At 44.4% G+C, this 24,255-nt stretch overlaps 1 protein-coding gene across 4 annotated transcripts in view; it reads right to left on the reverse strand.

Moving 5' to 3' along the window:
• HDDC2 (HD domain containing 2) overlaps positions 1-17,561 on the reverse strand; it is a 32,411-nt gene extending 14,850 nt beyond the window's left edge. For 3 of the 4 annotated variants that reach the window (XM_087444050.1, XM_004422286.3, XM_087444049.1), the window contains exons 1-4: positions 17,431-17,561; positions 15,496-15,617; positions 13,721-13,823; positions 8,466-8,534 (exon numbers count right to left, since the gene is read on the reverse strand). In XM_087444050.1, the coding sequence (XP_087300176.1) occupies positions 8,466-8,534; positions 13,721-13,823; positions 15,496-15,617; positions 17,431-17,514 (378 nt within the window). In that variant the 5' untranslated portion in view covers positions 17,515-17,561. The remainder of the gene's footprint in view (positions 1-8,465; positions 8,535-13,720; positions 13,824-15,495; positions 15,618-17,430) is intronic. The other variant, XM_087444047.1, reaches the window with a different exon arrangement.
• Positions 17,562-24,255: the final 6,694 nt, after the last annotated feature.

A 24,255-nucleotide genomic window follows, 5' to 3' on the forward strand; every position in this document is an offset into this window, starting at 1 on the left:
GAAATGTGTATATATATATATATATATATATATATATATACACACACACACACAAATATGTTCTAGCTCTGTCTACTAAAAATCATAGAAACAATAACCAACTCGCTATCAGTGAGCACCCCTAGTATCCATATTGTGGTCTTCAAAGAACATTTCCTGTTTAAAAATAAACAAAAGTCGGGCCGGCCCTGTGGCTTGGTGGTTAAGTGCGCGCTCTGCAATGCTGGTGGCCCGGGTTCGGATCCCGGGTGCACATCAAGGCACCACTTCTCCGTCCGTCCTGAGGCCGAGTCCCACATGCAGCAACTAGAAGGATGTGCAGCTATGACATACAACTATCTACTGGGGCTTTGGGGGGAAAAATAAAATAAATAAAAAAATAAACAAAAGTCAAAACAGGTTCAAGGTGAGTAAGGCTGGAATACCCAGCCATTCCTGCTATCCAGGAAGCAGCCAAAGTCAGACATTTGAAATCCCACCTTTCCCACAGGAACTGCAACCAAAGAGCAGGTGAGGAAGAAGCATCTGGTAATAAAATTATTTTAGCTACTAAATGAAAACAAAATAAAAACATTAATATATTGCTATTCTGCAAGCCCAAAGGATTAAGGGATATAAGCATCAAGAGAACCCAGACATTATGTGCCTCATGATGAAGAACCCAACACCACCTACAGTTTTGATGAAAGGATCCGATCTGAGGCCGAGCCAGCCGCTGGACCCAGCTGCCAATCTGCAGAAAACAGGACAGAGGAAGCTGAACTGCATCGTGCGTGTGCAGCTGGCCAGACCCAGACCACGGGAAACTCTACAGGCCAAATGGTCTGGACTCTCCAACAGACAACTTGTAAGAAAAAGAGAAGAGTAGGGGGGTGGGGCGCTAAAGGAGATTTAAAAGACATATTAAGCTTTAAAAAATGGGCAAGATTAAGCTAAAATATCCAGAGATGAACACTTGGGTGATAAAACCATCAAGAAATTCAAGTGATCACTATGAAAACCAGGGCAGTGGTTACTTTTGGAGGAAGGGAGGGGTTGTGTTTGGTCAGGGCACAGGAAAGGGCTTCTGGGGTGAATGGCAAAGTTCCAGCTCTTGATGTGGACGGTAGTTACAAGGATGTTATCCTTCTAATAACTCATTAGGCTGTACACTGGGTTTTGTGTGGTTTTCTGTGTTTTATTTTTCAATAAAAAGGTTTTAAAAATAATAAAAATGGCTGAAGATAATGAGTATGCTCTTGAACCTGCTGAGTTGCATATTGAGGTGGAGCTGTCCATTAGGCTGTTGGGTTTATGAGCCTGGAGCTCAGGAGGAAGATTTTTCAGGAGGATATATGGAATAAGCAGCACGTGATCACCGAAGCCTGGGAGGAGTGTGCAGAGAAGAGGAGGAGGCCCAGGAGACAGCCCTGGGAAGGAACACAGGCTCTGAAGAGACGGGCCAAAGGAGACGAGCACTTGAAGAAACTCAGGAAGAACAGCCAGAAAGGTACACACAAAATCAGGAGGGAGCACTCATGTCACAGACCTGAGGGATGGGAGGACTTCAGTAATGAGTGGCAACATCTATGCAGCAAGGTGTCAGGTGGCACACGGGCAGAGAAGGACTTGCTGGATGGAGCCATGCAGAGGCCGTCAGTGACCTTAGCAAGAGCAGTGGGTGGTGGGGCTAAGTCACACTGCAGTGGGCTGTGAGGAAGCAGGGTCAGGGGGTGGAGACAATGCCTTACCTATTTGGTCCTAAGGAAGTAGGGAAACATGGCATCCAGGAGGTTTATTTCAACACAAGGTGTGTGAACACATTTACAAGGCTTACAAAAAGCTGAAAAAGTTCCCATCTGAAAGCCCCTATTTTCTCAGTGAAGGAGAAGAAATCATTTGCTATCAAGTTGGGGGAGAAGTGGCAAAGTAGGTGTTTGTAGAGAGGATGGACAGCTGACGTGGGGCCAGAGACAGAGGTGACTGGGTGCCACTGAGGAGGTGCTGGCAGCCCCGAGGCTCACTAGCGCCTAGAGGCCTTGCGGGGTAGTGACTCCAGTCCCTAAGGCGGGGACAGGAGGGTCCCTACATCAGCACTCTGCAGCCTTCAGGTGGGACTGGAGAAGACAACTAACTGCAATGACTCAGAACGGGGTTTTGTAGAGAACAGAAGGAAAGCATCAGATGGACAGCATCAGATTCCACAGTTCAGGCAGGAAAGAGATATAGTTCTAGGTCCTGAGACTAGAAGGGAAGCAAAGGGGAGGAAAGAGAAGAAGATCCAATGTTTCCTCCCTCCCCCTTGGAGAAAGGTTGGCCCTGACTCATGTGTTGATATATATGAAGTTTATCTTGTGCATCTTCCACTCTCCCACCTCATAGTGACTCTCCCTCCAGAACCCAGGATCGTCATGTGCTCTACATCAAACTCTCCAACAAAATACTGCACCTGTACTTCAAAGGATAGGACAAGGAGACATTTTAAAAAGGATACTTGTTAACCCAAGTGTATCTCCAATGGATTGAACTTCAGACACTGGAGAGAAAATGGGCGGTGTGTGCCGCGTGTGCGAGGCTTCAGTCTCCTGCTATGCCTTGGGATTCCAAGGGATATCTCTTTAAAGCAAAATCAGGTAGGGCGGACATCGTTCTGTGATACTTTGAGGAAAAAATGAAAATGTTTTCTCTTGGCTTGCTGAAATTTGATTTCACACTTCTGTGGTGAAAGAAAAATTATAATCAAGGACGTTTAACTGCTTTAAACAGATGTGACCCTCTGGAATGATAGCTACTTATCATGGTGAATAGCTGTGATTAACATTTCAGAAATCAATCAACTGGCATTTTCTGTGTAACTAGTACTATTCTAAGTTCCCTGAGTACAGAATGACCATATTTTCTTAAACCAAAATCAGAACACATTGACCGGAGACAGAGGAAAAACAGAGCTTCCTATGTGTCTGGCAATATTCTAAGTGCTTTACACATATTGATTATATTGGCATACGACCTATAAGATAGGTATACTATTGTTATTGCCACTTTATAGATGAGGAAATTAAGGCACAGAGAGATTCAGTAAGTTGTCCAAGATCACATAGCTAGTAAACAGAGGAGCCAGTATTTGAACCCTGGAAATCTGATATCGAAGCCCATGTACTAATACTGGACATGAATTATGAAAATGCTTAAGTTAATACAAGAGTTTGTGTACTGGGTTGAATAGTGTTCCCCAAAAATTCATGTCTACCTGGAAACTATGAATGTGGCCTTATTTGGAAATAAGGTCTTTGCGTGTGTAATCAAATTAAGATAAAGTCATACTGGATTAGGATGGACCCAAATGCAATGACTGGTGTCCTTATAAGTAGAGAGGAATCTGAGCACAGATACAGACACAGGGAGGACACCATCTGACCAAGGAGGCAGAGATTGGAGCGATGTGTCCATAAGACAAGGAAAGCCAGAGCTAGACGAGGCATTCACCAGCAGCTAGGGAGAGGCAAGGAAGGATCCTTCCCGAGACCCTTCAGAGAGCATGGCCCTGCCAACACCTTGATTTTGGACCTCCTGCCTCCAGAATTGTGAGACAATAAATTTGTTGTTTTAAGCGATCCAAGTTTGCGGTAATTTGTTACAGCAGCCCTAGGAAGCCAAGAGAATCTCTTACTAGTAATTAGTGCCATGATGTCCTGAATACAAAAGAACTATAAACGTTTATTCAATTAACAACATATAGCTTAATAACATAAGGAAAATGCTGAGCCAGGAGGTAGGCTTGTGGCCGAGCTTTGTCTCTGCAAAAGGGCTCCTGGACCCAATTCAAACGTGTGTGTGGAGGCTTCCCCACACCAGCAAGTAGTTCGCGGACGCCAGCAGGGGGACCTATAATTCAACTCACTTCTGACTCTATCTACCCAGAGACAGCATCAGACCCCGCAGGTAAAGGGCTCAGTCCCACAAGACCGCCTCCAGTTCAGAGGTCAGTCACAAGCCCAGGTTGTCACCTGTAGTTCTGACCAACTGGCTACAAACTGGAAGTTCCCATGACCCCCTCCTTGGGTTCGATTAATTTGGTAGAGCAGCTCAAAGAACTCAAGAAAACCCGTTTACTCACTAGGTTACCGATTTATTACAAAGGCTATTAAAGGATACAAATCAAAAGCTAGAGGAAGAGGTACACAGGGCGAGGTCCCAAACAAAAGTGCTTCTGTCTTCCGGAGTTTGAGGCCTGGCATGGTAGCAGATGGAACTGTTCTGGTTCCCCAACATGGAAGTTCTCCAAAAAAAAGGAGCTGTCTTTTTGGGTTTTTATGGAGGCGTCATTACGAAGTCATGATTGACTAAGTCGTTGGCCACTGGTGACTGCTTTAACCTCAATCCCCCTCTCCCCTCCCTGGAAATCAGGGGGTGGACTACAAGTTCCAATCCTCAGATCACATGGTTGGTTCTCCTGGCAATCAGCCTCACTCGGGGGTCCAAAAGTCACTTTCATTAACATAACAAAGACACCTGTATCACTCTCAGCACTTAGGAAATTCCAAGGGTTTTGGGAGCTGTGAGCCAGGAACCGTGGATGATATCTAAGAAATATATTTTGGTCATCTGAATGACCCAATATATATATTTCTTATAAATCACAATATCACAGTTACCCACTGGCTAAGAGACCTTGGGCAAGGTCAGGCTTCTCAGTCTTCTCATCCATAAAATAAAGGAGTTGGAAATGGGTTTTCTTTCTGTTTTAACTTTACAAAATTCTAACAGATACAGTGAAGAGCAAAAGTGACAGAATACAAAGATAATTAAAAAATAGGTAAGACTGCAAGAAAGTAGCCACTGCACAGTACCGAAGGTATCAGAGAGAGAAGAGAGAGAGAGACACACACACACACACACAGAGAATTAGTTTGCTAGAGCTGCTGTAAAAAGTACCACAAACTGGGTGGCTTAAGCAACAGAAATTTACTGTCTCATTCTCCTGGAGTCTAGAAGCTGGAAATCAAGGTATTGGCAGGATTGGCTCCTTCTGAGGGCTTTGAGGGAAGGATCTGCTCCAGGCCTCCCCCTTCGATTTACAGATGGCCATCTTCATATTTACACGGCATTTTCACAATATGTGTGTTTCTTTGTCCTAACTCCTCTTCTTATAAGGACACCAGTCATATTGGATTAGGGCTCACCATGATGACCTCAGTTTAACTTGATTACCTCTGTAAAACTCCTATCTCCAAGTAAGGCCTTATTCGGAGGTACATATGAATCTTCGGGGGACACAATTCAACCCGTATCAGAGAGAGAGGGAGTGCACGAGCAATATTTTCTTCTTAGGTACCACCTAGAGCTAAGCTTTTTTGTCAGAAGATTCTGCAGGCTATGAAAAACATGTATTGTGTATAGAAAGAGAGTGATACCCTAGTTCTTGAAATAACAGAATTTAATAGGCACAGGATGGGGAGAAATGGTCAAAGAAATTAGAGAGAATTCTCATGTCCAGAACTCTCTTTACAAGATAATACTAGATTAGGGATGTACGTCTTCCCCCTTTAATTGAATGATTTCCAGATAAGCTTAAGTATACTTGCACCCACCAGTGCATGATGTGCACACACACACACACACTTCTACTCTCCGCTCAAGAATACGCACTGAGACTTGAATGGTACTCTCAGTCTGTGCCTCTAGGGCCCTCGCGACCTCGCCCTACTGACCTGGAGCAGTTACTTCATCCCCAGGGGTGTGTGACTTGGTTACGGAGAGTTTCAGAGCTACGAATAATATTTTCTATGAATAAATTTCTATAGTTCTGTCTGGAAAACGTGTTGCTGCTTATGTCTATGGTCCTCATTTATCCCTCTCTGACCCTTAATGGAAAAACAAAAAAGAGTTCCCTAACCCTTTCATAGCATGCAAAGATGAGGTTCATGTCAGAAAGTTAAAAGGCTCACAATTTTTCTCCTCCCCATCAGTCACCAACATCCCACAGTATTAGCGATAAAGAAATTTAACTCCTGGCAGTCTTCTTTTAAGTTGCTGGTTGGCCCGGATGCAACAATTCTAAAGGAGGATGTCATGTTCCAGGGTGGCCACTGTGGACCTGTCCTGAGATCTTCTTTAACAGCTTAATTAATTCAACCAGTGACTTTTAGAAGATCATAAAATTGTTACCTGTTTGGGGGTTATCAAGTTATTTAATGCTCTGTGTTTTATATTTTGCCAAATCCAAAGTCTTCCTAAGTGACTGTTGTAGTGTTCTCATTTGGAAGATATTGTTTTAACTAAAGTAAATTTTGCAGTAAGCTTTATTTAGCCAATTGTTGATGGCTAGCTAAGAAAATAATTTAACAGATGCCACCAGTGTGTTTATAATAATTAGGAGGTACAAGAGTACAAATTCTTGTAAAAGGTTTTCAAATTATGGGGCCTTTCCTCTTTAAGAAAGAATACATGAGATTAGTTTCATAAGCGCAGGGGCCAGTTTTGTCTTTTTATGTATGAAATGCAACCCAACTCCACTCCATTATTCCCCAATTCATAGTGTTCCAAAAGTTCACTTAAAAGTACATACTTTGGGGCCGGCCCCGTGGCTTAGCGGTTAAGTGTGCGCGCTCCGCTGCTGGCGGCCTGGGTTCGATGCCTGGCGCACACCGACGCACCGCTTCTCCAGCTATGCTGAGGCCGTGTCCCACATACGGCAACTAGAAGGATGTGCAGCTATGACATACAACTACCTACTGGGGCTTTGGGGGAAAAAATAAATAAGTAAAAAATTATAAAAAAAAAAAGACATACTTTGGAACAAGAGACTCTTTTTCCTAAAGAAACCCTATTATACCTGGTAACAGATAACCACCTGAGCCAGGCTCTGGCTCCATACCTGGAATACTTGAGCAGATTTAATTTTCACAATTATTTGACAAGGTAGGTAATTAAAGGCTCATGATCTCGCATCTTAAATCCTAAGGCCAGAACTCTTTCAGTTTTTGGCATTTTCTTTATTTTACAAAAAAATATGGTACATATAGTATATAGAACAAACAACCTCTAGTGGGGTCTGGGGCAGACTTGGTTACCAAACAGATGAATATTTCTACATCAAAGCATATTAATTTTCACACCAAGGGGATGAGTCGGGACTCTGAATCATGTTGATTCAGGTAAGATTTTGCTGCTGAATGAGTTCAGGTGAGGTCAGGTTTTTTCAAAACCAGCTCTCTGAACTTAGTAAATTTCCTAACTGTGGCTGAGGGCGTGTGCAGCTGTATTCTTCTCATTTTCTAGAGGAGAAAGACAGTGACTAGAGCCAAGTAACTCACCCAAGCGCATGGAGCCAGGAGGTGGGATTCAAATCCGGGTCTCCCTGGCTGCAAGCCCCTGCTCTCTGCATCACACTTACTGCCTTAAAATAAAAGGTTATTTCCTCCCACAATCCAGCTAAACCACAGAAATGATAGCACACTCCAGAATCTGACCACTGAGTAAAATGGCATTTCTAGGAGAAACCTCTGTTCAGGGTTTAAAGCCTGGGCATTTCCCACCCTGTTCCCGTCTTCCCAAGTCAAGGTAGGACCTGACCGGGCTCCCGAGGCAGTGGGAAGGGAACTCCACCAGCTTTGAGGCTCAGGGGAGAGCAAGGCAGGGTGGGGGCCTAGGATGTGAAAGAAAAGGCAGAAGACCAGGCTCTGAAGCAGGAGGGGGGAGCAGGGCTTTGAAGGAAACGTGGAAAGTGAGAGTGAGAGGCAGGTCTGAGAGTAAGGAGTGGGTCTCGGGTTCAAACAAGGAAGGGCCAGCGTGGACCAGAGGGAACTGAGAAACTGCAGTGGGCAGGGGTTTCTCTGTTGTTTTACTGCATTAGCAGGGGCAGCACTGGGGGCACAACGGCTCTCCTCGCTCTTTCCACTCTTCCTGCCCCTTCCCTCCAGCCCACCTGCCTGGCAGCCCTTGCTCTCAGCAGCCCTGGGAGGGAGTGAGCACTGACCGAGGGCCTGTTCTGTGCCAGGCACCATGGCAGCACTTCACCTTGACCTCACTCAGCCCTAACAACACTTCACGGTTCATTGATGGGCAACAGACTCAGAGAGGGCAATGTGCCCAAGGTCACCGCGCCAGGAAGGCGTGAAGGGGAAGTCAAGCCCCGCTCTGAACTACCCCAAAGCCTGTGTTCTTTTCAAGGACCAGAAGAGGGTGGGTGGGTGTGGGGCTGGCAGGATGGGGGGTGAGAGCAATGCATCGGGAAATCCAGGGGCTATGAGTCAAGATCCGTACCAGGCATGAGGGTGACAAGGAAAACAGGAACATTGGAGGGAAGAAAAATTTCTCTTAACCATGAGAAATTCCTGCAGCAGCTGGGAGGTAAGAAACAGACACAGACCAGAGAGTATTAAGTTAGAGAGAGCTTGTTAAGAGAATCTAAGTCAACTAAAACACTGATGAGCTATCTAAATTCAGTTACAATAAATAAAAAGCAATCCATCATACATACTTACTTCCCAAAGTTCATAGAGCTCCTTTCTGAGATCTTCCGGGAGGAGCTGGGTTAACTGCTTCATAGCTTCCTAAAATATCAAACCGTTATTTTAATCATGTTCCCATTTATCTAAGTTAACAACTCATCTACAAAAACTAAATAATGGGCTCAAACTCTTACAAATAACTCCCAAAGGGACAGCAGAATATTGGACAATATTTATGGCTTACAAGGGGGGCAGCTGAGTACATTAAATAAATAAGTGTATTTATTCATATGAGCTTCACTGAGCACTTATTTTGTGGCCTGCAGCACACCAGACACAGAAAAGGACAATGAGGAGGGTGTGAGACAATTATAGAAATATCAGAAGCGAGGCCAAGGATTTCATATCTTGTGGATGAATTGCAAGTTGCCCAGATAAATTTCAATCATAAGCATACTCGAGTTCAAAACAAACCTGAGAGTGGGGAGAATAGGAGAGTAACACTGAATTACAAAGGTCAAAGAAATTTTTTGTACAGTATTATATTCATTTTCTATTCTTAATGTTTTTATTGCAAAATGTAAAGCGCTACACACATGGGCAGTTACTGTCACTAATGTAAAGGAAACTACATGATAGCATTTTGTAGGCTCAGAGACTCACAGGCTGAGAAGGCATATTAAAGGGTAATTAGCCAAACCATCCACGTAGCATCTGAACCCGTCAGCAGCAGCACTGAACACTTCTCACCCTCCCTCCATAAGTGGTCCACTGGTGGGAACCTAGCACCTCAAGAGGCTGCCCAAATGCGCTTTAGGCACCACGGACAGAAAGTACTTTCTTAGACGAAGCTGAAAATTGTCTCTGTAGTTCTTCCACTATGCCCAACTCCATCCCTCCTTCTTGCTTTCTTCCCTCACACACAAACACAACGTCATACAGGTGGGCAGTGACCCTGCTGGGCCAGAATCTCTGTGGCCATAGGTACAAGGGATGACCATGTAACTCAAACCAGCCACTCGGGGCCATCTGCATGACTTGTCCAGCAGAGGCTGGGAGGGAGAAGCCACAAGTAGAAGCCCGAGAGAGCCAAAACCCAAAGAACAGCAGAGATAAGAGAACGAGAGAGCAGAGAGGGTTCTGCACTTGTTTCTAGTCTCCAAAGTCCCAGGAGCCACCCTCACTCCCGTCTCTTCCTTCATTTCTGTGTTGCTCCAGTATCCTTCTAAAATATCACATTTTGGGGCCATGAGGTCTGCAACTTACTCTCCAATGGCTTCAAATTCCTTCACCATCCTCACCCTACACCTCTTAATCTGCTTCAGTTCTTCTAACCAGAGGTCAGCCTCCTTGAAAAGAATATGGTTGTAAGAACCACTTTTGGGAAAGTGGTTACATAAAAGTGACAAAGGTCTTATATAAAGTCAAATTATGAGTTGGGGAAAAGCAATGAAAATAAAAATGGATTTTTTTTGTATATTTATTACTGGGATGAAAAAAATGTTACAGAATACCACCACTTCCTGAGCAAACCGTATTTGCCAGTGTCTACAATCCACTCTTGTCAATAACATCATCATCCTGAATGGCTTGTAGCATCACACCATCCTTAGTGGTAAGAAATTTACGGTATTTTGTACCTGCATTCTCCCTTGTTTCTTTTTCACAAATTTCAGCAAAATACTTGAGAAAATACTTTGCATTTTCAAAAATTAAAGATGTCTTTATAAATAGATCGCCTGTCTCTACACTATTCCAGAAACACAAGTTTGCCCATTGCTTTTGTTTGAAAAGAATGAACTGAATAACATATACGTAGAGGTATATCAAAATCTAAACTTTTAGAATGCAAACATAAAAGTCTTGCTTTGACAAACGATTATTTTATTCCCTTTAAGGTGATGCTCCCAGCACTGAACATAGTGACTGATGTGTGGTCTGACTAGCGGAACAGAATGGAATCATCGCGTCCATCATGCTAGACACTATATTTCTATAAATGCAGCCTAAGACTGGATTGGCTTTTTGGAGATCACATCTAATTACTAACTTGCTAATATGCTTCTTGTTGACTAAAGTCACCATGTTCTTTAAAAATAAAACAGACAACAAACAAATATGTTGTTGCTCTCTTCCTGAAATTGAGCAATGATTTTCCGGATCTAAACTCACCGACATCATTTGTTATTATACAGTCAGAATTGCATTTTGAGACCTCTTAGGTAATCCATATTCCTTGTTTGGCAGCATGTGCCGCAGAATCATGCCTACCTTTTCAAATGAATGCTCTTGACTTTGCTCAAGTCCAGGGTAATGGCTGAAGATGCCAGACTTCCCCTTCCTGGTGGTGACCCTGCCACTCCCACTTCTAAACCGAGTTTGGCCCTGTTCACACATAGATTTAGAGTGATAATTTCCATAGCTTTGTCCTGTTAGCAAAGCATGTCAAGAATTTGCCTACGGTTCTGAGCTGAATGAAGCTTTCAGCAAATGTCCTGTGTCCGTTTTGTGACAAACATCCAGAGAGCATTATTCATCATTCACACATCATTGGGTGTGTGGTGAGACTGAACAGTGCAGTAGTTAATTACAAGCTGCAGGTTCAGATGGGGTTTGAAACCAGCTCACCATTTACTAGCTGTGGAATCCTGAGCAAGTTACTTAACCTCTTTGTCCTTCAGGTTTCTCATCTGTAAAATGGGACTGATACTGGTACCTCCCTGAAAGGACTGTTGTGAGGATTAAATAGTCAATATATATAAAGCGCTCATCATCTGGCACATGATAAGCACTCTATAACATGTTCACAATATTTTTCATTTTCTCCATCTTGCCATGTTCACTCCTGTAATAAAGTTTGGCTCTTCTCCTTTTAACCTCTTGGTTCTTTAGCCACTGGAACCCTCGCAGATACACACAAACCGTGACTCTGCCTTCCGACTTAATGTTTCTCCTTTTGCTGTATTTCAGCCACTGGTGTATTCCAGCCTCAAGTTCCATCCCGCTAGTTCTTGGTGATCCCTACCAGGCGTCATTTATCAGCTGGAGTAATAATATAAAGTTTATTTTATCCTGTTTAGGAAGGGGGTCAGACTACAAGTATTGCTTTTGGCCCCTAAATTTGCTCTTCTATGTCCTTATTCTCCTTTTCATCTTAATACCTACCCTCCTCCAAAACAACCAGCCTGCGTGGTTTATCAAGAATTTTCCGCCCTCCTACTTCAGTTTAAAGCCTTTCCGATGCAGTTGGCTAGCCTCTGGGCAAGTGAGGCTTCTGGGTTCTCATTATGTGCCCTCACCTCGAGCCAAGAAACCCTCATTTAATTATCTTAATGCATGGTTCAGACATCCAAATCTTGTTCATAAACACCACTTGCATAAAGAACTGTTCACCTCCCAGATCTTTCTCTCTGTTCCCAAATCCTAACCACAGCAGGAAGACGCAATGGAGGATCAGCGCTCTCCAAGCCTTTGGTTTCTGATCCAAGAACCTGTGGTTCTTTAAGATGTTTCCCCTGTTCCTTCTGATTTTGATATTTATTCTCCTGTGAATCAGAAGGAGCGGGCAGCAGCCAGGAGGTTTAATGAGGCCAGAAAGGTTTTTCATTGTGGCCAGGAGACAGCGTCCAGGAAGACTGCAGCACCCTCTCTGATTGTTCAGGTCCCCTCTATGCCCCTCCATGGGGCGTCACTAGCCAGCACTCAGCCTTGTCAGGACACTAGTAGGTTCTCTCTCATCTCCAGTGGTTGGAGATCCTTCCGATTGACTCTGTTTTTTCTTCAGGAGGTTCTGACTTGCTCCTCTGTGGAGTAAGCCTCAAATTCACAGTGTACCTGCATAGGGACAGTTTGTCTTCTTCTCGGTGTCACTTTAGGTCTTTGATTACCCCCTGGTGCTTCAGTATATGATTTCTCCTCCACAATGTCCAGATTTACCCTTGAATAAAACCATCATATATCCTGAAATGAGCTGTATAATTGAGTTTTTTTCCCCTTCTTTAACTCTATGTCATATGTCACTACTCAACATCTTCTGGTTCAGGGCTAATTCCTTTCTATAACTCAGAATCTTGAGCTAATTGGTTTCTTGTTGTATTAATTCTGCCAATCAGTCTAGGAATTCTTTATTCATGACAGTCTAGACTCCTATGGAGAAACATTTCCTTAGCTTCCTCTCTTTTTACAAGCTATCATGATGCTCAGCCTGTATTTTGGCAGGAAGAACACATTCTTAGACTAATCCCCTTGTTCCCATAATTCAGGATGGGAACAATCCTAATTTGGGATTCCTCATGGATCTTCTTGCCTCTAAAGGGTAAAATGCTGTCGGCTGCTGAGCTCAGTCTCCCTCCAGCTCTGAGAACAGCTATTTAAGCTCACCTGCCCTGTTAAACCATCTTGATAAAGGATCCGTCCACTTAGCAATTTAGGATCTCTGGCCTATAATAAAAATAGCTTGCAATAATCCCTGAATTGAGAACCAGCCATTCGGCATTTAGAAAAAAAGCCTTCCTGGATTTTCCAGCCTCTGCTTCAAATATGTCTTCCTCTTTGGCTCTGGGTTTAGAGCCCAAATCGACATTGACTTAATGTTTTCTTGATGTGATTCACTTCTTACTAATACAAATATTTTTCTTTACTTTTAACCAATAAATTAAAGGATTAATTTAAAGTTTACTAAATAATAATTATAATAATGATTATTCTTATGATTTATAGAACTTCTCTCCAAAGACCTTACCTGGCATGGAGAATTCCTTCAAGTTCTGGCTATTTCCATTGATCAAATGAAAGCCATACTCCCTACATCCACACACTAACGAGAATGGAAACCAACATAATTTCCCGTCCCTGTGTTACACAAGGCTGGGAGCAGTATACTTTCCTGCTCTTGTGTTAAACAAGGCCAAGAACAAGCAAAAACCAATCTGCTGCTTACTCCAGCAAATCCTCACTTTTGGAAGATAAGACTGCAAACCACCCAAAAGGGAGTAAGCACCAATCCTCCTTAAGACCTTGCCTCACGAGTCCCACCATTCCAAAGCTGTTACGTCCCGAACTCTGTGCAATCCCAACTAGTTGCCCATCTTGTAAGATCCATTGAAACATCCTCCACTCCAGGCCCTAAAACTCTATAACTAACCTCCCCTGCCCTTCCTCTTCCTGAGACACTATTAAGATCTGTCAAGGAGGTGCTCTCCCTTGCTGCAATGGTCTAATAAACTTAGCTTTGTTTCAGCAACAGTTTTTTCTGGTGGTCTGTTATGGAGTCAACAGTCAACACTGACCTCTTCTCGCCTATGTTTTTCTTCTTTGGGGACGTTATCTGCTGGTGCTATGTCCCCCACGATGCATTCTGCCATATCGTGAACCAGGGCTAGGCGTACACATCTGACCAGGCAAGAAATGGTGAATAATTACACAGAATTATATTCTCTACATGTTCCTCCTCTTGACTATTTTGAAGTTACGTAATATATTTTTCTCTCTCCACCCTCACAGAGAATTTTAATGCAGTATTTTCTGAAGCAATTATATTCTGCCAGCCTGCAACAATTCTGAATCCAAAGTGCTGGTTACTATTCAACTCAATACATGAGAGGGCATGGGAAATTGTTAGCATGCATTTTTTAAAAAATAGATGGTTTCAAATATCACTTTAAAAGATTGATAACTTCAGATTACAAAGCCAGGAGATGATCTGGTTATAGCATTTACTTACTGATACAAAATTGAGCAACAACCATTTCCCCAACGTACTAGTTAAATGTCAAAATGAGGCCCTCTCTAGAGAAACAGGTAGAGCTGGACAGATCTGAGTTCAAATCCAGCAACCAGCATTTATTAGCTGTGTGACCTTTGCCAAGTGACTTAATTTCTGTAAATCCTCAGTTTTGTCAGCCTTTATTTTATCATCTGTAAAAAAGAGGTAATGATACTTTATAAGGTTGGTATGAAAATTAAATTTGATAATTTATGTTTCTGGCACATGATCATTCAACAAATGGCTATGATTATTAGTGATAATGATTAGTGATTAGGATAATCCCAGTCAAAATAACACAGACAGGTCACAAGATAAATGCCCCAGAGGGCCAGTCTGTTTCATGCTCCCACTATTCCCAGGGCAGGACAAGTCCTGACAGTCTCCTTGGAGGTGTCCCTGCCTGCAGTCTCTCTCTCATCCGTTTAAATTTCAGGCTACTCTTAAGTTCATCTCCAGCTGACACATGTCCATCTGGTACTGCTTGCCAAAAACCTCCTCAGCTCCACACCGTCTGCAGAGTAACAGGGCTCCTCAGCCCCCCTAAGGAACCCTTTGCTGCAATCAAACTGACTGACATATCATTTCCAAAATGCACTTCTACTTTCCTACCATCAGAGCTGTGGTTTCCACGCCCTCCTCTCGCGTGCTGTGCCTTCTCCTTCTCTACCCAGTCAGCCCTTGAGAGCTCATCTCAGATTCTGTCCCCTCCATCAAGGTCACCCAAGAACAGTGATCTCTCCTTCTAGAATATTTTGCTAATTTTCTAACACAGTTTGTGCTTTTTATAGAAGCCAACTTTGGCCTGTGTAATTCACGTGCGATTTATTTACTGTCTTATATTGCTAGTAAACTTTGTCCTGTGCTCAAAAAGCATTTTCAATACTGTTGATTAACCGCAGGGGGAGAGGCTCTCTCTTTCTCAGCTACATCTTGCACATATCACTCCAAAAAGTCACCTCACACATGGGGGGCTAGATGAAAGTACACAGTGTACTAATACAATGATAGAATCCTAGACATAACACACTCACCTTCAGGGCCCTGGAAACCCTAATACCACACTTAGTTTCCTTGAGGCCAAGGCAGGCTTTTTCACTTGTCAAGAGAAAACCCCAAGTGCAATTTACAACTGAAGCAATCAACACACATAGTGCCCCTTCCCACATCCTGAATCTGTATGGTTTGCCTCAAATAATTTTTCTTGACATAGAGTTAGACACAAGCCTGAGTCATGGAAAGTGGTGCACACCCATAGACCAGAGACCCTAACAAACACCAAAGTGCACATCAGCTTACCGATCTTTGTTGAGATGGTCATCTTTGGTCAGCAGAGCCATAACTGCCATCCTGTACATGTGATCTGACACACTCTCTGGCCTCTCGACATTTCTGTAGACCCAGCCAGTCCGTGGGACTCTCTGATGAAAATGAGACGAGAAAGAAGCTTATAAAAATAAATATTTTAACTATCTGCTATGCTCTTCAAGAGAAGTCCAGCGAATAGGGCACAGAAGCAGGATCATGATTTCAGAATAAGTATTAAAAAATGCTGGAGCCGGCCCTGTGGCCGAGTGGTTAAAGTTTCGTGTGCTCCGCTTCGGCACTCCCAGGTTCACGGGTTCGGATCCCTGGTGCGGACCCACATTACTCACCAGCCATGCTGTGGCGGTGTCCCAAATGCAAAATTGAGGAAGACTGGTACAGATGTTGGCTCAAGGCTAATCTTCCTCAAGCCAAAAAAGAGGAAGATTGGCAGCAGATGTTAGCACAGGGGGAATCTTCCTCAGGAAAAAAAAATGCTTAACTAACCAAAATGGGGCCAGCCCTGGTGATTCAGTGGTTAAGATTCAGCATTCTCGTCTCCCAGTCAGGGAACCACACCACCCGTCCGTCGGATGTCATACTGTGGCAGCTGCACGTTGCTGTGATGCTCAAGGCTATGCCCCTGGCATTTCAAATACCAGCAGGGTCACCCATGGTGGACAGGTTTCAGCAGAGCTTCAGGACTAAGACAGACTAAGAAGAAAGACCTGGCCACCCACTTGTGAAAAAATGGCCAGGAGAACTCTGTGAATAGCAGCAGAGCATTGCTTGAAACAGCACCAGAAGGGGCGAGGATGGGGCAAATAGACCAGGCGGGGCTCTGCTCTGCTGTACACCAGGTCACTAGGAGTCAGAATTGACTGGAAGGCCCTAACAACAACAAACCAAAATGACTGACATCTGGAAACAAATAATCCAGTGAGGTCAGAGAATGAGAGAGAGAGGGAGAGAGAGAGACCCACAAGCATACAATACAAAAGGCCAACAGTCAAGTTACTCTGTGTAACTGATGTATAAATTATGGAACATATACAAGTCCTTTAGACATAAAAACAAAACTGTAAAGCATCTTATTTTTGTTAATTATAGGAGTTGGGACTTTTTGCCTTCAAACAACCCCATTCAACACAAGTAGAAAACACTGTGGTGAAAGGGAACTTGACCACCGAACTTGACCAAGACACAGACTTGCAAATTCTGAAGCAGAAGGGATAAGGGCATGTCTAATGGCTTCATGCTACCACCAGTCACCCTTTTATTCAGATCATGATGTGATCTTCTGAGACTGCACTTTTTCCTCCTAAGTCCACATTTCTAAAGAATCTTATAAACAGTCGTCATAGCGGCATGAAACAGATCATCTGCTTTCAACTTGAGAAATTCTGCACAATCACGAAGGGGGATGGGACATGCACATGATGTAACTCCAGCGTGTCCTATATAAAAATCCTCTGTTAAAAAACGTCTTGTTATTTCTGGAAGCCACCGTGAGACAGATGTAAAGCCCTCCACTTAAAATCTGCGGGGCCGGCGGGTTCTGCTCTTCGCAGCCGCCCCGTTGGGGTCGGGAGCCCGGGTGTGCTCCGGGCAGCTGCGGCCACGGCGGGGGCCCCGCACCTCTCCGCGCCGGCTGCTCCCGGGAGCCTCCCCACCCGGGCTCGCCCCCCGACCCCGCAGTCCCCGCGGGTCAGACTCTCCGGGCCCGGACGGCCTCCGCCGCCTCCCTCCCTCCGCCTCCGCCCAGACGGCCCGCCTCCACGGGGAGCGGCCCCCGAGCCCGTGGCCCCGAGGGCGGAGGGGCGCGAGGCCCCGCCCGGAGCCGGAGCCTCGTGGGCCCACGGCCGCCACTGCCTCCCCCCGCGCGGCCGCTTCCCCGGCCCCGCACGGGCCGGCGCGCCGCCCGCTCACCTTGAGCTGCCCCACCAGCCGCAGGAAGCGCAGCAGGTGCCCGGCCCCGCGGCCCGAGGCCGCCTCAGAGGACGCCGCAGCCATGCGGCCAGATCCCCAGCGGTTGGAGCAGGCCGCGTGGCCGCCGCCTAGGCTCCTCCCCCTCCTGACTCCTTCCTCTCCCCTCCCTTCTCTTTCTCCTCCTCTTACCTCCTCCGCTTCCACACTCTGTTTTTCCCAGAACCTCCTGTCCCGTGCTCCACCTTCCTGGCCTTGGTAGCTGCCCCCTGGGCATTGCACCATCCAAGGCAGACACAGTACTAGGCACTCATTACTACTTGTTTGCTGAACTCCACTCAACTGAACTCGGTCAAACTTTTAAAGGGATGGCAGTTCTGGGAAGGGGCGGAGGGCCGGTGTGTCTAGAGGAGGAGGAGGAAGGCCATGTCAAATTGCACTAAAATCTTGCCTTTCAGCAAGACAGTGCCTGATTGGGGGAAGAGATAAGGAAATCTACTTCAAGGCAGGCAATCTATAAACATTTTACCAGAGGCACAAGGAAAGTACTTTGGGAGGGAGAAATTAATTAGGAGTGACAGAAGTACTGGGAGGGCTTTGGGGCTGGCCATAGCCAAAGGACTTTGGAAGTAACCGTGCATGGGCTAGGGAGTGAAGACACTCCCGTGATGAAGCACAACCTCCTTCACACCTCAAGAGCTGAAGGATCCTCTCCCCCAAAAGTTGGTCAGGGTCTGTCTCAACCCTCTGTCTTAGTTTCATCAACAACCAGTGGTAAATTTTTAAAGGCATTTAGTGGACATGCATACTGAAGGACTCAGGGAGAAAAAGTGACATTGGAAGTAGACTATAAGGGGCAGGGAGGAAGCAGGGAGACCGGTTCCGAGATTATTGAAATAATTGTTTGGGGAGATGACTTGGGTTTGGTTCAGGGTGGTAGCAGTGGAGGTGGTGAGATGTTATTGAATTTGGATACAATTTGAAGGTAGCGCTAACGAGATTTGTAACAGATTGGACATGGGATATGGGAGAAAGAGAAGAGTCAAGGATAACTCCATAAATTTTGGCCTGACCCCCTGGAAGGATGGAGTTGCTATCTACTGAGCTGGAGAAAACTACAAGAAGAGCAGGTTGTGGGGAAGGGTAGGAATCAGAAGTTTAGTGTAGGACATGTTGGGGTACCTATTAGAAAGCCTAAGAAAGATACAAATCTGACATCAGAGGAAAGGTAAAAATTTTGTGTCTTCAGCATATAAGATGGTTTGTAAAACCATGAAACTGGATGAGATCACCTGGCGAGAAATTGTGGATGAAAAAGAAAAGATGTCTAAGGCCTAAGTCCTGGGGCAACCCAACATTTGAGTTTGGGAAACCAAGAAGCAGCAGCCAGTGAGGTAGGAAGAGGACTAAGAGACGCTGTAGTTGTGCCCTGGAAGCCAATGAAGAAAATATTTCAAGAAGGAAGGAATATGGTCAGCCAAGTCAATATTACATCAGATAAGGATTGAGATTTGACTACAGACTTAGCAAATTCAGTGTCATTGGTGACCTTGACGAAAGCAGATTCAGTTGTAGTGAGGTGAGCAGAACACTGCTTCCAGAGATAATGGGAGTGAGTATTGCAACTCATTTAAAATGGAGTGGGGCTACTAGAGGAGAGATTTTTTTAGAACAGGAGACATTATAGTGTGCTTATTTACTAAAGGAGGTGATCTAGTAGAAAGGGGAAAATTGATGATGTGAGAAACAGAGGAGAGAAATACTGGAATGATGGCCTTGAGTAGATAAAAAAGGATGCAACCTATGTGCAAGATGAAAGATTAGCCTTAGGAATATGGAGGTTCATCCGTAATACAGGAGGAAGGAAGAGAATATGGTGACTAATTAACGGCAGATGTGGTCATGGGAGGTTGTAGAGGTTATCTTCTGACTGCTTCTCTTTTTTCACTGAAACAGGAAGCAAAATCTAGACTAAATTATGTTGTAATAACAAGCAACCTCTGTAACTCAGCGGTTTAACACACCGAAGGTTTATTTCTCTCTATGCTAAATGCCCATTGCTGGTCAGCTAGGGGCCCCTGCTCTAACCTCATCCAGGGAGTGAAGTGGCTCTCTATGCTCCTCTGTTGCCAAGACTGAAAAAAAGAAAAGTAGCACCCTGCCTCATAAAACCTGCCCTTGGAAGGGGTATGTGACCCTCCTGCTACATATTATTGGCCAAAATAAGTAACACCATCACACCTAACTTCAGAGGGGGGCTGTGGAGTGCAATCTTACCATGCTCCTGGGAGGAGAGGAGGCTGGAATATCTGTGAATGGAGGAGGAGGCGTTGGAGGGTTAAGGAGAGAGAAGGCACAAAATAGTTTTTTTGGAGAGTGGGGCAGCAGCAGGATTAAATACAACTGAGCACCAGATGAATGCCAAGGACAGTGGGGCATCTATTAAAAATGGTTAGGATGGTGGACTAGAAGCTATTTTTATGGTGGTAGGTGGTGCTAAATAAAGGAAGGATCAGAGACAAAGTAGTCAAGTCCCCTGGAGGAAAACAAAAATAAGTAAACAAAAGGATAGAATGAAGAACATTCTAGAGATGGGTGCCATGAAGCAATGGCCTACAAGCCAGATGGTGAATGCACAGGCTACCTGTTACATTTCCTTCTGAGTGGCCTTGTCCCCTTCTTCTGCCATCAGTGCCTTGATTTCCTTTGAGCTCTTCCTCATTCCTGCAGGCTTGATTTAGTCTTTGTGGGTAACGCTACCCGTATTTGCAACTTTCTTTACAAAATGCATGAGTTCTCTTTACTTTGTGTAGTGAGCTGTAAAGAATTTCTCCAGTTGTCTAAGTTATCAGGAGTTGGATGATGTTAAGTTGCTGAGAAATTATGAATTGAGTATATGCAGTTTTTGAGAAGCCCTATTTTAAAGACAGATATGGATTTTTTTTCGTGGATATTATTATCCAAAAATAAATTGTTATTTTGACAATTCAAAAAATACTGCCAACTTGTTGCTTTTCTAAACTGTAAATGTTCATCAGGGCTTGTAACAAGGCTTATTCCTACCTTGTCATAAAAACTATCAAGAAGAATGTGACAAGCCAGCCCTGATGGCCTAGTTGTTAAAGTTCGGCACGCTCTGCTTTGGTGGCCCAGGTTTTGTTGCCGGGCACGGAACCACACCACTCTTCAGTCAGTAGCCATGCTGTGGCAATGGCTCACATAGAAGAACTAAAAGGACCTACAACTAGAATATACAACTATATACTGGGGCTTTGGGGAGGAAAAAAAAACAAAGAGAGGAAGATTGGCAAAAGATGTTAGCTCAGGGCAAATCTTTCCCAGCAAAAAAAAAAAAAAACAAAAAAAAGAAAGTGACTATAGTAGGTAGAGTAGTGGCTTCCCAAGGATGTCCATGTGGTAATCTCCAGAACCTGTGAATAGGTTACATTACATGGCAAAAGAGAGTGGTAGCAGATGGAGTTAAATTTGCTAATCAGCTGAATTTAGAATAGGGAGATGATCCCGGATTACCCAGATGGGCCAGATGTAGTCACAAGGGTCCTTTAGGTGGAAGGGGGAGATAGGGAGATGATCCCGGATTACCCAGATGGGCCAGATGTAGTCACAAGGGTCCTTTAGGTGGAAGGGGGAGAAAGAAGAGTGTCAGAGTGATGCCATGTAAGCAAGACTCAATTGCTGGCTTTGAAGATGGAAGGGGATCATGAGCCAAGGCATGCAGGCAATCTCTACAAGTTGGAAAAAGCAAGAAAATTAGATTTTCCCCTTGAGCCTCCAGAAAGGAATGCAGCCCGGCCAACACCTTGATTTTAGGCTGGGAAGACCCAGTTTGGTCTTCCGACCTCTAGAACCGTGCTAAGTGCTGTGCTAAGTGACTGAGTTTGTGGTAGCATGTCACAGCAGCAATGGGAAGCTAATACAGTGACGCATCATACTGATACCTCACCCCTCTTCACTGATTGTCCTTCTTCACCTTTTATTTTTTCTGAAGAAGGAAAATTGGAAAGGCTGTTTGTATTCTACAAAACCAATGACTTATTTCAAGGACGTGTTGGCCAACCATCTCCTTCTAGCATCAGGGAAAACAGGAATCAGTTTATTTCCACAGAAAGAGTGCCAGTTTAAAGGAATGGGCAAGGGAAACAATTTGGCACCATTTACTTGAGTCAACTGGAGAAGATGAAACTAGAAGGCTCTCATCATGTCTACTACAGGGATTCTTCACTTGGGTTCAGTGTACACTTCAGTGGAATCTGAATATCCTGGAATTGTCTGTGAGTTGTTTTGCTTATGAGGATTTTTCTGTTTATCAGGTCCTTAAAGAGATCTGTGACCAGAATGGGGGCAAAATCTGCCACTATTGACAACGCTGGTCCAATATGCAACTGTGGTGCAGGACACAAAGCTCTGGTCTTAGTGGTACAGTAATAAAAGCCGTACCTGATTGATCCTCTGCTAGTGCGATATATTGTTACATAGCTCATCTCATTTTAATTCTCCCATCATCCCTCCAAGGTGTTAATAATCCCGTGTTTCAGATGAGAGCACTGAGTTGCAGAGAAGCTGAGGAACTGGCCTCACTTTTCGTTGCCAGTGGACAGCGGTGCCAGAATTGGAGGTCTGGCCTGTCTTCCTCCAAATCTTTCTTTCAGTTGACACCCTGCTGCTCCCCAGCCGACTGACTATTAGTACCCACTTCTTATCATTGTGGAAATTAAATGAATTCTGTGTATGAAACAGGTTTTGTAATCTGTTCTTTATGTAAAGAATTGGGCAGGAGAATAGATGGCAATGGATCGAGCTGAGAAATTTTGACCAGAAAACATTCATAAGTTTGCTTTGGGAACTGTCTAAAGGGTAGAGACAGGGCCGGCCCCCTGGCGTAGCGGTTAAGTGCTCGTGCTCTGCTGCTGGCGGCCCGGGTTCAGATCCCGGGCGCACACTGACGCACCTCTTGTCAGGCCATGCTGTGGCGGCATCCCACATAAAGTGGAGGAAGATGGGCACGGATGTTAGCTCAGGGCTGATCTTCCTCACAAAAAAAATAAATAAGTAAAAATAAAAAAAATAAAGGGTAGAGACCATGTCTGACCAAAATCCAAGTTATTTTTTTTTTCTTAAAACATCCAAGGAAGAAATATTGCTTCTGCCTGTTGTATTTTCATAGATAAAATGGTTAATAGTAGATCAATATCAGTGGTTCTCAACTTTGGGGTGATTTTTGCCCCCAGGGAATATTTGGCAACATTTGGGGACATTTTGGGTTGTAACAAGGGAGGCGGTGGGCATCTAGTGGGCGCAGGCCAGGGCGGTTACTAAAATTCCTACAAAGCACACAACAGCCTCCCACAACTAAGAATTATCTGGCCCAAAACATCGCTAGTGCTGAGGTTAAGAAGCCACAGTCTACACATCCAAAAAGAAAGTGCTTACAATTCTTCACATTGTCGATGAATTATAATCGGCAGAAAATTGATGGTATGTTTATATTAAAATGAGCAAGGTAATAAAATAAATAAACGAATTTCACATGGCAATCCCTTTTTAAAATAGAGTAGAAAGGCACCCGACCTTAGCTCTGACGGATACGAGAAAGATGATGGGAATTAGAGGAGGGCTTTGATCACTGATGTAACTAGGTTGAAGCAGAGCAACTCAGCTCAGGGAAGAGAAACGGAGGATTTTAAGTCTGGGAGCGAAGGAACATTACAAAAGGAATGTTTGTTCGCGGGCAAGAGGTGGATTTTGTTCTGTTGTGTCACTGTCTTGCCTGTGGTGCAGCGTGGCAGTGCGGCGGGAGTCAGAACGTGTGCCACTTCCGCTGTAATACCCGCCTGTGACTAAAGGGCAGGGAGGGCTTGCCGCTCCAATGAGCAGCAGCAGGTGAACCAAGGCTGAGGGTGAAGGCGAAGACATTGCCAAGCAAGAGGCGCCTTCTTTCCAGTTAACTTAAGTGGAGAGAGGGCAGTTTGGCTCCAAGCTGGTTGCCACTAATAGGTGGGTTAGAGTCACCCCTGGGCATGTCTGGATTACAGAGTGGAGGGGTTCTGCAGGTATAAAGACGACATTACTCTTTTGTTTTGTGTTTAATTATTATCTGAGTAAATAATCCTCACACCAGTTTTCTCATAAGCCCTCGAATCTTCTCCACAGATGACCATCTTCAGTAACCACAGATTTTCATAATTGCACAAGAATCTCTAGCTATTCTGTAACCTCATCCTTATCATATGGGATAGACTTGAACTTTTATCTGTCTAGAGTGACCAAAGCTACAGTTTGTCCCTGGTCAACAATGTGGCGGCATCAGGAGTCGGGCAGGGGGTGCAGGTGAATGTCATGGAGGACCTTGACGCCTGCCACTGCCTTTGGGAGCTGCTACCTGGAGACCCATCAGGTATCCTCGACCTGGTGGCATAGTCTTTCTCCAAACACAGAAAAAGAAATGAAACTACGGCATGTACTCAGCAGTAGCATTTTCCTTTTAAATCAAGAAAAATGGTTACTCCCATAAAACAGCAGCCAAGTTAAATAACATGTACAATCAGTTATATTAAAAGTGAACTAGGAAAAAATTCAAATAATATGCAGTTTGCAGTCATTAGGAATGTTTTTCTTTACTTCTCACTAAAGGAAGTGCCCTTGTGGTTGTTCCAGTGCATTCCTAACTGTTAAAGAGTAGACGTGCATTTTGCAACAACACCTCACTTATCCCAGAGGCCAAAATCCCAGTAATCTTATACGTCCGGAATGGCATGGAACTCAGAGGATTAAAAGGGAGAAAAAAGTTAAAAGCATGTCCAACAGGAA

This window comes from Ceratotherium simum, chromosome 19 (assembly GCF_057802395.1).
Source record: "Ceratotherium simum simum isolate JZ-2026a chromosome 19, ASM5780239v1, whole genome shotgun sequence".
Taxonomy (NCBI): Eukaryota; Metazoa; Chordata; class Mammalia; order Perissodactyla; family Rhinocerotidae; genus Ceratotherium; species Ceratotherium simum.